The sequence below is a fragment of the Myzus persicae genome, unplaced genomic scaffold (assembly GCF_001856785.1).
Source record: "Myzus persicae strain clone G006 unplaced genomic scaffold, MPER_G0061.0, whole genome shotgun sequence".
In the NCBI taxonomy this organism is placed as follows: Eukaryota; Metazoa; Arthropoda; class Insecta; order Hemiptera; family Aphididae; genus Myzus; species Myzus persicae.
The window spans coordinates 190,515-208,768 of NW_019103469.1; the positions used below are offsets into that span (position 1 = coordinate 190,515).

General features: G+C 26.5%; 1 protein-coding gene across 3 annotated transcripts in view; it reads left to right on the plus strand.

The window, feature by feature from the left end:
• Window positions 1–18,254, plus strand: part of LOC111034571 (SCY1-like protein 2) — a 188,876-nt gene that overhangs the window by 138,285 nt on the left and 32,337 nt on the right. For all 3 annotated transcript variants that reach the window (XM_022315851.1, XM_022315852.1, XM_022315853.1), the window contains exons 9-10: window positions 14,955–15,100; window positions 15,163–15,316. In XM_022315851.1, coding sequence (XP_022171543.1) covers window positions 14,955–15,100; window positions 15,163–15,316 — 300 coding nt within the window. The remainder of the gene's footprint in view (window positions 1–14,954; window positions 15,101–15,162; window positions 15,317–18,254) is intronic.

Below are 18,254 nucleotides of genomic sequence, written 5' to 3' on the forward strand. Positions count from 1 at the left end.
TCTCATACATTTTAATATAAGTGTTTGTTCGAAATTTTGAATTTTAAATAAATTTCAGGATTTGACAAATTGTGTACTTTATTCAGAAATAAACCGGAATAGTTATTTTAAAATATTTTTGAATAACTTCATATTTTCCTTAAAAATAACTATTTGTTTAACTTTAAGTTACTTAATATTTAGGTAGGTACAGGAAAAATACCAGTAGATAGTTAATTTACTCAAACGAGCTACCAAACAAAGTACCTATAAAAGTCAATTAACCAATAAAAGTAACTTGTAAGTTGTTGACTAGTTAGTGACCAGCACATCGATGCTTACCGAACGATACAATATTATTATGATACGGTTTTGAGATGAGCTGATGTACAGATCAATAAAGTATTACGATGTCAGCTGATGATGGCCGATAATCGGTAGTATATAGCCAATTATGTAAAAATTATAATATCGGATCCGATACATTTTTTCAGTAAAAGAAATACGAGTATATACAATGTCCGATTAAATTTCTGTGTACGTTCGCTATATTAGTTTTAAATTTTTAAATCACGTCGTTTGGTGTTCGGTACAAACGTTTTATACTTGTATAATGTTCTCGTAGAGCGTTTTACGGATTTGAATATTTGATACAAATTATAATCGCTTAATAATCGTTACATTCTCATATATTACCTAATTAATATGTAAACATGCAGGTATGTATTCTTTTTTAAGTAGGAAGACTGTAGAGGTGGTATTTACGTTTTGAAAAAAACTACTCTACAAACTATTTACTAGACCCTTATTTTGCACTTGAATTTATTAATGTACAACTTGTGTTCGCATCATTTAATCGCAATAACGCTTAAAATTACTTCTGATTTTTCGTGAATTTATAGTCTTTAAAAATGAGATCGAAAAATACTGATACAGACCAAATACAAAAACGATAAACACCACGCTCACAAACACTACCTACGTGACACTGAGCAACATAATATTATTATGTCAACCTAACCGTACGTATAGGTACGATGTAATATTATGATGGATACGGTTTAGGGATGATCCGATGTACAAATCGGTAAATTATTATAATATCGGCTAAAGATGGCCAATGATCGGTTATCGGTCCATTATGTAAATCATGATGATGTTATACAGCGATATATTTTTTTTTGTAGTATGTATAAAATGACCTATTAACCTCTCGTGTACGTTCGTTAAATCGGTTTTAATTTTTTAAGCACGTCGTTCAGTGTTTGTTACAAGCGGTGTAGTGTTGTTTTCGTCGATAGTTATTTAGGTTTTAGGTTTTTTATATTTGATACAAATTATAGTCACGTAATATTTCCATCAAAAGCCACTAAGCAATAACTCCGAAAATATAGTTTTTTAGGATACGATAAAATAATTTTTAATACTAAATTAGACCGTAGAGTAAAAATAATAATTTTTCAATCATTTAAAACGTGATGTGTGAACATGAAAAAAAGTTTTTTCATAACTTTTTACATTGTGTTATAATGAATAATATGGCTTATATTATGAATCAGAAGACGAAAATTAGTAAGTACACATTTATTTGGAATTACTGCCAAATGTCTTATGATATCGTTGGCATATGTGTTAGTAAATATTGATGTACCTATGAAATTATATATGTCTTTTGATTATATATGATTCTAGATATCTAAATTGCAATCGAGAGTGTATATTTTAATATTAGATTAACTCAAATGTATATTTAATATTAAAAATATATATATGTGAGTACATGTAGTGATATCTTAAAAGATAACTTGATGAGTACACGGAACACATAATTTAATGTAATTTTTTTTACTTAAATTAAAATAATATTATTCCTCATAAAGTTACCTGTACCATAGTATAAAATATATCTATTCTATTTCGGGAAAAATGTTGAGATAAAACCAAAAATTTGAATTTTGTTAGACATTCTGCTCTGTAAATTCAATATTTAATAAGTACTATAGGTCTACATTATTATAGCATTATGTAGGTATTTATTCCTTGCGCGATGCGAAAGCAATGCGCAAGCAGTCCCCGCGGCGTCGTCGGTTCAAAACTACAAAAAAAAAGGTATTTATTCCTTACGTGATAGGAGATACCTGCTCCTCAAAAAAAACTCTACATTACAAACATTATACTAATCCTTATTACGTATAATTAACGTACAATTTGTGCCGCATTATTTAATCGCAATGATGTATAATTACTTCTGATTTGATTGTAAATTGTATTTATAAACGCATAAATAATAATGTACTCATAAATTATAATTCTTATAATCTAATATTAAATACCTAAGTCCAGTTTAAGTGTTCAATATTATTAAAATATTGGCTTCTTTGACTATGTTAATGGTTTGGCATATTTAAAATCCTGTTTTGACGTGTAAGTACTATTTATATTAGAGCAATAAACCGTTACCTATACATCGAATATATTTTGAGTAATTTCATATAGCTTCATCACTTTTTAATTTGTGTGAGACTTAACAATAATATTCCATAATCCACGACTATTTTTATGATGGTAAATTATAAACATTTATTTTTTGATACATTTCCGAGACAAAGTTTATGAAATAAACGAACGAAACTTAATACTTTTAAAATTAAAAAGAAATTATTAAACCTAAATATTTGTCAGCAATACATAGCCTATGAAAAAGTCCTAAAGTTGAAAATATTTTCATTGTACACTATTCAATATGATGGCATATAATATTATACTGCGTGGTTTGTACAATATAAGGTATTATTATAGTAAAAAGTAGATATTTGAATATTTTAGAATAACTTATAACTTTCACACGTTTTCTTCTAACGTCGCATTAATACAATTGCGTCGCACTATATATATTTATAAATGTATAATACACTATACAAGTAGGTACATAAATACATAATATTTGAGTACCCAGTTGGTGAAACTATTTCAATTTGTACTCTCGTCTGGCGCCATTGGCAGGCACTCACGTTATTTACTCACAGTGCGAAATTGAATTTAGACGGTATAACTGTACCTATATAATATGTATTATACACATATATAGGTGACCTACCGACCTACCTAACAAATAGCAGTGGGCGGATAAGTGTGAGACTACGAGCGTAGGAAGTATAAGATGATTTCGGGCTATTTTATTATATGGTTGTGTACTTACGTACTTTTAACAAACTGTTCGCGTTTGTATTTTTATACATGGTATCCCTCGAAACTTTAATCGTTACACACAAAATAAATTGTTAATTCCGTTTGATCTTAGATGGATCTCGTATATTATAGAACTTGTTTGCTGATTGATTCATTTAGACTTTATAGAGTAGATAAGTACCTAATCTAACCTAACCTAACCTAACCTATACACACTGCAGGTAAATGAATTAATTTGAGGTGCGTTGCCTTATCCCCACCACTTACTCTAAATATATAATAGTTTATGTCAAATTATGTAATACCATTTGTAATCATTTGTAACCACCAAAAAAACATTTGTAACCTAACCAAAACCGCTCAAAACCAAGTATCTGTGCGGTGGGGCCGTGGTGACATATTGTTGGTAAGTGTTTAACATTTTTATGTATATCGTATATTTTACATACTTAGGTATTGTTAAATACAATGTTATTATTATTTCATGTAAAGTAACCTCGTGTATCAGTACGACTAGGAATAAAAAAAATTTAAAATTAACAGCAATGAGTCGGTAACATTAAATAAAGAAATAATAATAAAAATAAATTATAGATATCATCATATCGAATACTGAATAGTATTTATGACAAAACAAAAAACGTTAAATGCATTTAACTTTAAAATTCAATTATTAATTTAGTATAAATATATCAAAATAAGTCAATTGTTAAATTACATGAATAAATAATATTAAAAATAAATTATACTTTTCATATCGAATAGTATATGACACGACAAAAAACTTACGGTAAAGACGTAAAGTCCCATTCAGACATGCATGCGTGATACGTCACAAACACAATACAAAGATATAACTTAACATGGCTATAATAGGTTGAAAAATAATTTCGTACAAGCTGTACTGCAATTAAATCATGGATTTATAAATCTAAATTCATAGCTCATATTATTTTACACATATTATAGCATTATAGTAAAACATAGTCAAACAGACGAATGTTTCATCAGCCCCCCCCCCCCCAAATATAATTTTTGAAAATGTTTTTTTGCCACATATTATTGTGCCATTAGTGTGAATTTGTGTGACTATTTTCAGAATTTGTGCGATACTGGTTTAACCGTAAATTCAAAAATATATAAGGGGGGCTGGTGAAATGTTCCCCAGCCCCTCTCATGGTAAAAATTACAATTTCAGAATTTTTCTTTTGCCAAACATTAGTGCGACGTCTAACAGGTAAGTAGATAGATGATTTCAATTTATTATGTTGTGCTATTATTTTAGTCCTTTGTAACATGTCATAGAATTTTTACTATAGCAAGTCGGCTACATAATTATTATCGAAAGTATCTACTAAAATCACTAAAATCGATATTATCGTGTCACTAAAACCGATAAACTATTTGTATAATAAACCATTGCGCTAACTGGTTGTGAAGAATTTACAGACTATTTTTTGGATAATTATATTTCCGACAATTCTAAATTTCCTCTTAATGTTTGGTCTGAATGTTCAAATACATAGAATAACAAATGCATGTGAAGCTTTTCACTCGAAATTTAATTCATATTTTAATTATAGTAATTTGCATTTTTTCAATTCATTGACGTCTTAAAATCATTCCAGATTAATACATATGTCTTAACTAATAGCATAGTACTACAAAAAAAATTACAGAAAAATAAAAACATTTAAAATTAGAATACTTAACAAAACAAATAGAAAGTTTTAAAAAAAAAAGAAAATTTCACCATTAAATTTTATTATTAGTGTTTCATTTAAATGTTAACCAATATAAAATAAACATACATAAGTATACTACATAATATGACATTTTTATATTATTATTACGAGTATTATTGCAATTATTATTTTGAATTATATTTTAATTGACAAAATTATCATTACTATGACAAAATGTAAAACATATGAATTATTATATAATGTACAATTGTATATCTAATTTACTTATTACTTATACTTCTATTACTTAATTCTTTCTTTTAAATAAAACAGAGTACCTACACAACTTGAATTTGTATTGTCCTACGATTTTTTCAATGTTACAATGTAATACTCTGTGCTTCTCTTCACCATGTAATTGGCATGTATGGACTTTCTTTAATCATATATAAAAACTATATTATGGTCATCGCAAACTAAGAAAACATTGAGAATAGATACCTACTAGTGTAGGTAAAGCTAATGATTAAAGAATCGTCGCACTAACAATTGAATGGGACTTAACGTCTTTACCGTAAGTTTTTTGTCGTGTCATATACTATTCGATATGAAATGTATAATTTATTTTTAATATTATTTATTCATGTAATTTAACAATTGACTTATTATGATATATTTATACTTAATTAATAATTGAATTTTAAAGTTAAAAGCATTTAACGTTTTTTGTTTTGTCATAAATACTATTCAGTATTCGATATGATGATATCTATAATTTATTTTTATTATTATTTCTTTATTTAATGTTACCGACTCATTGCTGTTAATTTTAAATTTTTTTTATTCCTAGTCGTACTGATACACGAGGTTACTTTACATGAAATAATAATAACATTGTATTTAACAATACCTAAGTATGTAAAATATACGATATACATAAAAATGTTAAACACTTACCAACAATATGTCACCACGGCCCCACCGCACAGATACTTGGTTTTGAGCGGTTTTGGTTAGGTTACAAATGTTTTTTTGGTGGTTACAAATGATTACAAATGATATTACATAATGTCCACTAGGTCTAAGTTACCAGAAAGTCGAACTTCTGTAGTGGTGGGGCTGTAGTAACGTTTCCACGGCCCCGCCACACAGATACTTGGTTTTGAGCGGTTTTGGTTAGGTTACAAATGTTTTTTTGGTGGTTACAAATGATTACAAATGATATTACATAATTTGACATAAATTATTATATTTTTAGAGAAAGTGGTGGGGCCAAGGTAACGCACCTATTAATTTGTATTATTTTTCAATCAATTTCTTAAAAATAATACACCATATGTTACACCTTTTATGTATATACATATTTATAAGTGACCTACCGACCTACCAGACATGTAGCCGAAGTGGAAATATAGGAAGTGTGTCATTTCGGGCCCTTTTATTATGGTTGTGTAAGTGTGTGTATTTACACACTTTTCATAAACTGTTAGTGGTTGAATATGTTAAAAGAAATCTCTCAAAAGTTTAATTGTTGCAAACAAAATTAATTGTTATTTTCGTCCGATGGATCTCATCCTATAGAAATTATTTGCGAATTGTTTGATATTGAGTAGGTGCTTATACATCGCAGATAAATGCGTTTATTTTAATTTTTTTTAATTTAACAGATTCTTTAAAAAAAGACGTCATCTAAACCAACAATATCATATTTTATTTTATTGTAAGATAATATTATTGTGTTGAACCTACGCATCAATTGGAGTAAAATAATTATAAAAAAGGATGTCGGTCGGTAAAAAAAAAATATATATTTTAATGATAAAATAAAAATCTACATATAGGGTTAGGTATGTGCATAGAAATGTAAACCGTAGTGTATAAAATGTAAAAATAATTTTACATATTGCGTATTTACTTTTTAACATAAAGAAAACGAAGGATTGTGCGTGAATAAGGATAGTACTATAAGGCATTAATATTTAATATTATGGAAGGATCAGACATTTGGTTAGACCTCGGATTTAAAGTGCACCGAGAATATGGTAAAAAAAAAAATGAATAAAAGGAGGGATAATAATAATCTGAAAAATATAAATGGATTTTTCATTTTTACTCAATATAGAGAGTAAAATATTTTTTTGATATCACAGTCTACTTATATAACTATTAATACCTATATTGTTTAAAATTGAATGAACATTGTCACACTCCTATCTCCACAATATAATTATAAATTTCCTTGAAAATATTTAATTTTTTTTCTTTTATCTCAATTTATTTAGATTGTCTAGAATAGTATTATTAGACGATTAATTTAATAATAATCGTATTAGTAAATATTCGGAATTTTAAGCAAGATTAAAAAAAACTACCTAATAAGTATGTTACTGATGTAAACACTTTATACCTCTTAATGTTCTTGAAATATAACCTGATCAGTGATCCTATATATTAATAATAATACGACTAATATTGGAATATTCGATGATCACAGATCAGCTGACGACGACGACGACGACAACGATGTTTATGACGATCAATTGTAATTATAATTTAATATTATTATTATTATTATTATTATTATTTAGGAAGTCTCCTTATGCGTGGCTTAATGGATAACTAGCAATAAGATATAATCTCGTTAATTCCACTGAATAATATCATTTCGTAACAATATTGCTTGAGATATACATAATAATATATTGTCTTCTGAAGTTGCACAAGTATTAGGCTGCGCACCGACGATAGACGCATTGGATCAAGACGTTTTCGCAATAACAAATTACGTCGTAGTCCCACGTCAAATATCTCGACGTTCAAAAATATTATATTGAGATGTCGTGTAACATAATATAAGTTTCGTTAAAAAGTCCATAAAAAGTATAACATAAATATAATATAATACATTACATTTAGCTACTAATAATTATAACGTAATTTCAATGAAATATGAATTTGGAACTGTAATAATGTCAAGAAAAAAAATAACGTGGGTATGTGAATATTATTATTATGTGCGCAATAGCCGTATAATAAATATTACCGTTTTTATGAAACGGATCTAAGCGGTAGTAATATTTTTTTTTAATATATATTTTTTTTTGCTCATAATTACATCAGCTACTAGGCCATTAGTTCTAATTTACATTGTAATTGCATATATTTCACATTATAGTTAGCGCCTATATTATTATGTAGCATACCTCTATTTCCTTTAATAATTCGATGGTGTTGATATTTAATTGGCGGTCTTGTTGCAATGTTTCTCCAAATATCATTGTTATTATCAATGAAAATTTTAATATTTTCTCAATGATAATAATTTATAACGGTCTAGACAATGTTCTATTAAATAATCGCATGTTCTAACTTATAGAAAAGGTTCATGTTGCGGAATAAATTTGAAATAACGAGATATTTGCGTAGCCACTAGTCTAGAGTATCTACCCACCGAGGGTGGGTTAATCGCTCAATCATCGAAGTGCGTCAAAGGGGAAATAATTAAGTATTTTTTTTTCACGTAGTGAAATCGTGACATTACAGTACCTGCTATTATGCACTCTATATAACCTCTAACACGCACACGTATGCACACGCGTAATATGAATAATGTTCAAGTTAAATTACTATTCACTTGTAGAGCGCGGTATATAAAATATTAACAACAACCGTCGATGCAGAAAATATTATCAAACTCACTTCCAACCTATCTATATGTTTAACGATAAATAGTAAATTCCCTTAACAACATAATATTATTAAGTTATTAAAACTTGTTAGAGCTGTTTATAATAGCAACACAATGCGGTGGTTCAAAGGAGGTTTAGTTGAACACGTGATTCAAGACTTAATGAGTCAGTGTCCTAGTAAGTTATGATTTTAAAAGGTAGGTTGAACAATTTTTAAGGTTTACTTAACCGTTAACAGCCTACGAATTAGCCATATTTTGAGGGCAGTGGAAAAATGCTAAGGGTGGGTGATGTAAAAATATTAAAAGTGAGTCAAGGGGAAAAAAATCCATTGCGAAAATTTACGTAACTGCTTTCTAAGTAATTATCGCAAGTTGATTAAGTTATTTTATTTTTGATGTTAATTTCATAAAATATTATCGTCGTCAGTAAAATAAATCAGCCAAGTATGCCTGAATCTCGTTTTACCGCTAACAAAGACGTCGATAATTTTACAAGATATTCTAAGAAGTAAGGACACAAAGGTGTTAAATTCTGTAATAAACAACACACACCTATCTACTTATGCATTTAAATAATGTTTAATTCAAATAATTATTTACATTTTGAACGCAGCATATTAAATATTAGATACGAAAACCACAGGTATAGAAAATTAGAAAATGGTGCTAAACTCACTTCCAACCTAACTATACGGGCATCGCTCATTTACGCCAAAAAAAATTAATTCGTTTTGGGTACAGCCCGTTTGCGCCAAAATAAAAAAGGTATGATTATCAGACGGACCATTTGCGCCAAATTTACCAACGTAAACATTTTAAATTGACGACTTGGTTAATTCTTATATTTTAAAGACGTCATGTCTGTAACTTATAGTAAAAAATATGTAAACACTATTAACTATTATTACTTATTTGTTATAAATTATAATAGTTCGTAATAATTTATTACCTACAGTTTTTAAAAACAATTTGTATTTATTCTGACTATTGTTTCCAAAAAATGTGTGTTATACAGCTATTATTAATTATTATATTAAAAACATTCGTATAATGGACTTTCGGAAAAACCCAAAACGAATTCATTTTTTTTTTTTTTTTTGCGCAAATGGGTAACACCCAACTGTACGTTTGACGATGAATGAAAAAATGTGAAAATCACACATTTATTATTATTATAAGATAATATAAAAGTTTGTTATAGGGCTATTTATAATGATGACATATTTATTGTTGTTAAATGTTCGATTATTATTATATATAATGTATTCAAGTATCCAACTGCTTTCCAAGTAATTATTGTAAATTAATTAAATTTTTTTATTTTTTAATGTTATATTCATATAATATTATCGTCTCCGATAAAATAAATCAGCCAAGTACATCTGAATCTCGTTTTAGCGCTAAAAAATACTTCGATGTTTTTACCAGATATTCTAAGAAGTGAGGACACAAAAGTGTTAAATTATGTAATAAAAACCATAACCTACTTATTCATCATGCATATTATGAATAATGCTTAAGCCAAATTATTTTTCACTTTTTGATCTCGGTTTATTAAATTCGAATATTACCGTAAACCATGATATAGAAAATCATATTAAACTCACTGTCAACCTGTACCTACGTTTACCGACGAAGGAAAAATGTTATTAACTTCGTAATATTATAATTAAATTAGTAAAACTTGTTAGGGCTGTTTAACGGCAATACACTTATTGTTGTTAATGAAACTAACATATTGTTATATTATTATATTATGTCATCATAATATATACAAGTCCGATGCAGCTGTTTCCCTGGTAATTATTGTAAGTTAATTAAACTACTAATTTTTAATGTTATATTCATCAAATATTATCATCGTCGGTAAAATCAATCTCGAATCTCATTTTAGCGCTAATTAAGGCCCCAATATTTTAACCAGCTATTTTTAATTATTTTACAAAGGTGTTAAATGCTGGAATAAACACCACGTAGGTACCGGGTACCCACAACATATCCATTGTTTTTTCTTGCTTACTAAACCTTTTGAAAGTAATTATTAGACTACTACATCATGGCACAAAATATATTTTTATTACAATAGCCATTTAACAGCAAAAGCCAAAAGGTATTGTAGTCCTTTTTTTCGTAATGGCATAAGATAAATTGTGTTACCGCGTATATAACATTATTAATGGTTTTTAGAAAAAAATTAAATTAAATATTGTTTAATATGTTACCTTCGTATTTAATAAAAATATTGTATAAGTTATTGTACTATATGAAATCGATATTTTTTTATATAAGTACCTACATTTGGGTAGTGGAAAGCAAACTTTAACACAAAAGTACTTATCAAAGTTAATACCTATATAGTAATATTATCACTTATAAGAAGTTATAAATAATTATTATAAAGTCTTTGTATTTGTTTTTTGTGAGATATTAATTTATTGTGAATTCTATTTTTCACCTTAAAATGTGACTTTTATTTTTAATTAATATTTTACTGTGAAAACAATTGTATTTTGAAAATATTGCTTCCTTAATTGTAGATCCGTAAATTATAACGAAATATTCAATTTAAGCTAATGCCATATACATTTTAATATATTTTAAAATATTGAAATATTTTAAAATTAAAATATATGATGTATTATTTTCTTGGCAAAACAAATTTTTTTTCTATTTATGCTTTGTGGTTTTTGATTTATTGATTTCTAATACTAAATTGCTATATGTTTGTGTTTGAAATTTATTTCAATGATCTGCCAGTTCAAAGATGAAAATTCCTAATCACTGTTTAATACAAACTCTAGATGACTTTGATTCATAAATTATGGTTTTTGAGTTTCTTAATTCAAGAATATTTTTCATACTGAGATTTATTATAAATCCCAAGATATCAATAGTAAAATATTTTATATTTATAATTTTATTATTATAAATATACATTATACATGATATTATTTACTATAAAAAAATATCGAAAATAAACGTTATGTATAGACTTTGTTTGTTTATCAACATTCGTGTATATAATTCGAATTAATAACAATAACAAATAGAACATAATAATAATAATACCGAGGTGTGTATTTATACTTAGATATGTACACCTTGAACAACACTGTAAAATATTGATGAATTAATGAATTATACCAAAGTATAGGGTATAAAATATATTTGTATTGGCGATTCTATAGAATTCTCGTATTGATCGAGATTTTACTACTAAATAATCCCAACACCTTAAGATCTAGAATGATTATTTTGAGACACGATTATTAATGTTCAATGCAAATTTTAAGGTCTGTAACAATATTTTATCTAATTGATTAGCAGTTAATAATAATTTAAATATTTTATAAAATTAATGATCTTTGTAACTGATCATTGCAATGACGTACGTTTTTAAATTTAATATGGCATCATTTTTCGGGGCATTAAAATTGCTTCGATTTTAAACTTTGAGGGTGATTTCTGGTTTATATCAAATAAGATTTTATATTGGTTTTAGTATTAACAAAATAACTAAGAAAAACAAAAGAAAAAAAAATAACGCAAACCCAATCTTGACAAAATCGATTTTGTTTTTTTGGTTTAACTCAAAAACAAAAATAAAACATGTGTACTTGCAATTTTGATCAAATGTTTATATTACTATTTTATATTTATAGATTAATTTTGACATTTTTTTATTTTTTTTTAGTTTTTATTTTCTGTAGATATTAATAAAAAGTGTACTTGTAAATGTTTGGGTATATTGTATGCATGCAATGACATTTTCATATTCAATGTTTTCGTGAAAAATTAATTCAATTTACTTATTATTAATAGCAAAATAAATTACTTGATTAATTTTAGTTGTAGGTGATAATCTTAAAACGTCCTATGCAATTAATTATAGGTAATACCTACTTAATAATTTAACAATGACACAAAAATCATATTAATAACTTGGATAACAATAAGTAGCTTATGCTATAATGACCTAAGCTCAATGAGTGTTACCGTGTTAGTGCCTAGTTCTGATTTGATCTGATTTCTGAGCTCTTTATCCATTCCTCTTGACTAATTATTAACAGGAAAATGTAATTGAAGAAGATAATTACTATGCATAATAATGCTTTTAAGGATATATTTAAAAAACAAAATAAGACACGGTTGTTCCCAAACGGGTATAAAAACCTTTGCGGTGATAGTTTTATGAGTGATGAAATATACTCCATAAAAAGATTGATAAATGGAAATTAATTTTTATTTCTGGTATTTTTTTCTATATACAATACAAATACGAAAAAAAATGTATGACTCTCGGGAGTGATCAGACACTTTCATAAATTTTTATATTTCATTTAAATATATACTTCAACGCTGTGGTTAAAATAGTACTTGTAAGCTAAGCATCAACTATGCTTTAATGTTTTAATTAATAAATTATATAAATTATGTCCTTAAATAATTGGAAATATACATCGTGCCCCTGTACTAGGTGCGTCCGTCAATCAAGTTATTATACAATGTTTAAATATTTAAATATTTTGTTTTTTGCTATCAATTAAATATTCAGTGTCTTTTAAAACTGGCTCATTACGTCATTCTTGTTGGAGTATATCGTCTTTGCCTATTAAACTTTGTGACATGCAAGTTTGATTGATTATTATTGTTATTGTTTTCATTGAATATAGACTTTGACTTTGACTCTGATTGTAGTTGATCAGTCTATGTGTCGATGACTATCTAGTAATGATGAGTAAGAGCTTCATTATAATATCTGACATTATACATATAGTACAAAGTAACAATATATATATGCACGCAACATAAATAACAATTACAATTCACAGTGTTCTAATGTTAACATACAAAAGCACACAATACAATATTAAGAGCACTGTATTTTTATATATTTTGTCAATTAAGGTACTCATACATAGAGATACAGCAGTCCATTATCTAATAATACACTATGCATAATTATTAATTATAACTATCGATTTTATACTCCGAAAAATGTGTTGTTTGTAATACCTAGTAGGGTAATAGACGTATTCACAGAGCATGACTGAAATTATGCTAAAGACAAATCTGTACGGTGTGGTCTTTGAATAGCCCTACTGTCGGTCCAGAATCTATTAGCATAATATTATGCTTAGAGTTGTATCCGAATCCGACATAGTACCTACTTGATTTGTAACTATTGTTAGTTAAAAAACCGAGAGCGCTCTTGATGTCCGTGTCATCTGTGTTAAATGTGACACGTTGTAGTTGGTTGTGTATTTTTTCTATGTTTAACAAGTGCCAGTCTGTCTTGTTTTTATTAGGCCACGTACAATAATATCATAATCATAATATTAAAGACAAACGCGGGCATAAAATAAAGCACATATTATTTTTGTTAATCTCTACACTATTATATAAAAATGGAAATGTAATAGGTATAGTATTTCATTTGAGTTATTAATTTGGAAAATCCCATAGTACGATGATATACCTACAAAAATAGATACACACCATATATTATACAGTAAATTGTAGTGGACTTATTGTTAAATGTGAGTAATAATATTTCCTATCTACGGTGCAGTAATGGTCTGACATAAGCTAAGGGGTTATGTATATTTTTCTAGCTTTAACTCTGTAAGAGATAAATTTGACAAAAACTTTAAATCTCAGTTCAACTATACCAGTGTATTCGAAGATTAAATAGGTTATAGTGTGTATTCGCATGCACGAATGTGATGTGTGTGTGTGTGTGTTATATTTATTGTATAATGATGATGTTATAAGGTCTTACAATGAGACGTGGCAGACATATTAATCATATTATAAGTAATCCAGTTTAATATCTAACTATGTTTCCCGATACTTCTATGACAAATCTAATACTAGAGTACAATAGTTTGATAAGTAAACATCAACATAAATAACAATTATTGTTGTGACATAGTCATGCGTTTCTGGGTTTAAAAACTCGACGTCTTAATACAAAATATCCAGACTATCACTTACCGATTACTATTATTATAACCTTAATAAATAAGAACTGTAAAATTTATTATAATAAGTTTTATATTAGAAATATAAATTATTTAAATTATTTTTTTTTGTTTTTTAATGCCATAATGTTTGATGGGTGGCTAAATTTAAAATTTAATCGCGCAAGATGAGTGACAAATTTAACAGAAATTGTGTTCGTATAATTATGTATTTTTCCTCTATTTCTTAATAGTTTTCTTTTAAACACTTTATATTTTTATCCCTATAAAATTAAACTTTAAATATCGAAACGATTAATTCATTTATCGGAGAAATTTGAACATTTCTTCCTTTAAAACAAAAACAATTTTATTTAAAAAAAAAAAAATTAGTTAAATTAAATGTATAGGTATACACCTTAAATATTCATATATTTGGGTTTACAGAAAATTTGGTATCAGAGAGTTTGGCCGTTTTTGCAACATGAAATGTTAAAACCAGACGTATCGGCTGCAGTACTACATCCAGTAATATTCTTAATACAAGAGTCCACTCTTGAGGACTACGAAACACTCATGTTGCCGGCTATGAGGTATTAAATTAATCATTTTTATTCAGTTGTATTTTTTTTTATAATTTACCTATAATTTTCAGCAAAATATTCAATGGTCCAAAACATGTTCCTGTACAAGTGATATTATTGGAAAACTTGCATGTGATATTAGAAAAAACGCCAAGGGACGACATCAGAAAAGAAGTACTTCCTTTATTGTACACAGCATTTGACTTTTCAGACATAGAAGTGCAGGTAAGTTGTAATCGTAATTACTTAAACAGATAGGTAAGGAATGAAATTCAAACCAAGGCGTTTCAAATTATTATTTAAACATTATTTCAATAAACACTAAGCTAACTAGTTAGGTATTCAACAACAAATTAATTAATTATAATACTATGGTAAAGCTAACGATGACAATAAAAATATTTTTAACCTATGTGGTTATTTGTTTATGTATTACTTGTTTATACTGAGAGGTCTTTGTTTCACTAATACATAAATACTAACTGTTATCATAAATTAAACACTGAATAAACTAACTAAACGGTTCGAGTAACATAAAAGGGGTATATTTTATTCAGCACAGCGTAGAATAGATTTATTATTCAGTTAAAATATATTTTCACAAAATTGTAGAGTAAAATTAGATATAAAAATGTTAAAATATATTTTGAGATCTGTTGAACATAAATACGATTTTATATTATAAATGTATCCTCGAAACCAATTCAAAATTTAATTAAGGCACTACTTTTTTAATAAATGATATTTACATAGGTACCTAAAATTTAATATTTAAATCTATTTAAATAATTTTAATTTTATCCAGCTTACATATTTTCATCATGCATACTTTTTCTTTCTAAAACAATTATTATAAAAATAATAGGACTATATATATATTAAAAATCAAATATGGCATTTATTTGTTTAATTTTACATAATATTATACAATATATTTTAAATTTTGAATGTTTCAATTTTTAAATTAGTCGTAAATATGTAGTACCACATGAAATATTAATTATGTTTTTGTCTAATACGATCTGAGCAAAATTAACCTACTCAATCATTATGGAGAAGATGAATATGATTGAATAATATAAAAAGCCTAATTTTATTAGGTACATTTAATATAGCTAATGTCAAAAATTACAGTTTAACTCAGAGTTTTTAATCAGGTATTGAACAACACACACTATTTACTATTCTAGTTTTTTGTTCATGATGTATTTATTTATTCCGTTTTTAATGTCAGTAAAATGTATGCTTAGTTATACAAATAAACGAAGAATTATTATTTTTAATTTAAACTTCTATTACTATTTTAGAATAAAAAAATGAGAATATTATTAAAGTTAACACATTTTACGTTAATAATAAAAATAAAAATAGTTCGTTTAAATTATAAAAACTAATAATATGTACCTAATGTGTATTTCACAATGTTTTAATTTTTAAAATACCATAAATTAAGTATGAGTATTAGCACCCGGACTTCGAGAATTACACACTATTAGAAAGACAGTATCTAAATAGAGATAATAAAATATTTTTTATTCTTCATTGAGGTAAAAAAAAATGTCAAACTTGTTCAATTAATTTATTTTGAAAAATTGTTATGGAGGCCACAGACATATTCTATGATCAATACTTATCAGAAGGTTAATTACACTGCAAAAATATTAGGTCATGTTAGTTTATGTGCAAATGTACTTCATTTATATTAGTATATTTTATATTTTTCAATTTATAAAATTATTATCATATAGTTATGCTTTCTAAACATATTTCTTGATATTTATTAACAATTCTGGTATAATGTTTAACCAATATATGTGTACAATTTTTTGAGTATTTCATAAAACTTTGTTATCCTTTATTAACTCACAAGATAATATAATAATCATCATGTCAGTTGTCTCTGATATAAACTTAAAATTTTTTCCTGTTTCCTGTCAATATTTGTATCATAAAATAAAAACCAACGTGGTTAGTTATTTATTGATAATTTTGTTTCCAAGTATGACATAGTTAAAATACAGAAATTAAATTAGAGCACGAGATGAAAATTATATTAGTTACTATTCTCTCAAGCCCCTCCTACCCACAAACATGATTCTTACTAATGGAAAGCATAGCCAACAAAGCACATGTGCATTGTTTTAGCTCAAAGCAATTTTCAGTTGATATTGTTTGAGGAAAATAATACCTGGCTTCATTATTTGTGCGTGATTCGTTGTTCTAAACAAAGCACGCCTACAAGGATTATTATCATTGATAATTTGTAGGAATTGGATTAAATTGAAACAAACAAACATTTCAAATATTTTTTCATAGTTTAATATTTAATTTTTAATGAATTTATCCATTTGTTTTAAGTCTCTTTCAAAATGAGTATTAGGTACTAAAATTATGTTACTTCTATGTTACATCTAAATGACTTTAAGTATCTATAGCTTTCAAATAATGAAAAACATTATTCAAAACATCATTGTTACACCGAAGAATATATTAAAATTTGAAATTCTTCAATTTTTGAAAAAAAACAAAACAATTTAATATTTTTCCCTTGTTTAGAAACTATTATGCCCTAGCAAAATTTAACAAACCGAATTAAATTCAAATGAAACAAGATATTTATTAATTCAAAATTTAACTTTAAATATACCAGTTAATTAAGAAGCACATGGATAGGAAAATTAATGGAGTTTGCATAGTTTATAACGCTCTTATATACGAAGAATATTAATGTATTGAATTTACACGGTTGGTTTTAATAGGAATACCTACATAATATTTTTAAATCCTGTATAATAATAAAATACAATTAATGAAATACATCTTTAATTATAATAATATGTTCAAAACGTTTTTTTATGACGATAACTCACCTTTCAATTAAAATATTTTAGACCAAAAAGAATAACTTGATTATGTTTACAAAAATATATTTATCAAATTATGTTTAGAGCATTTTTACACATTAACACTTATTTAGAGCGAAAAATGTTAAAAATAAATGTGAACGTTGTTTTAATGTACCTGCACCACTCTGCAGTGAAGCTCAATACTTCAATAAACCTATTTATGATCACTTAAAAGGAAAATCTAATAAATTCTGTTCACTTTTGTTTGTTTGATCTACATTTTGCTGGTCAACAAATATCTCGGTGTTAAATTATCA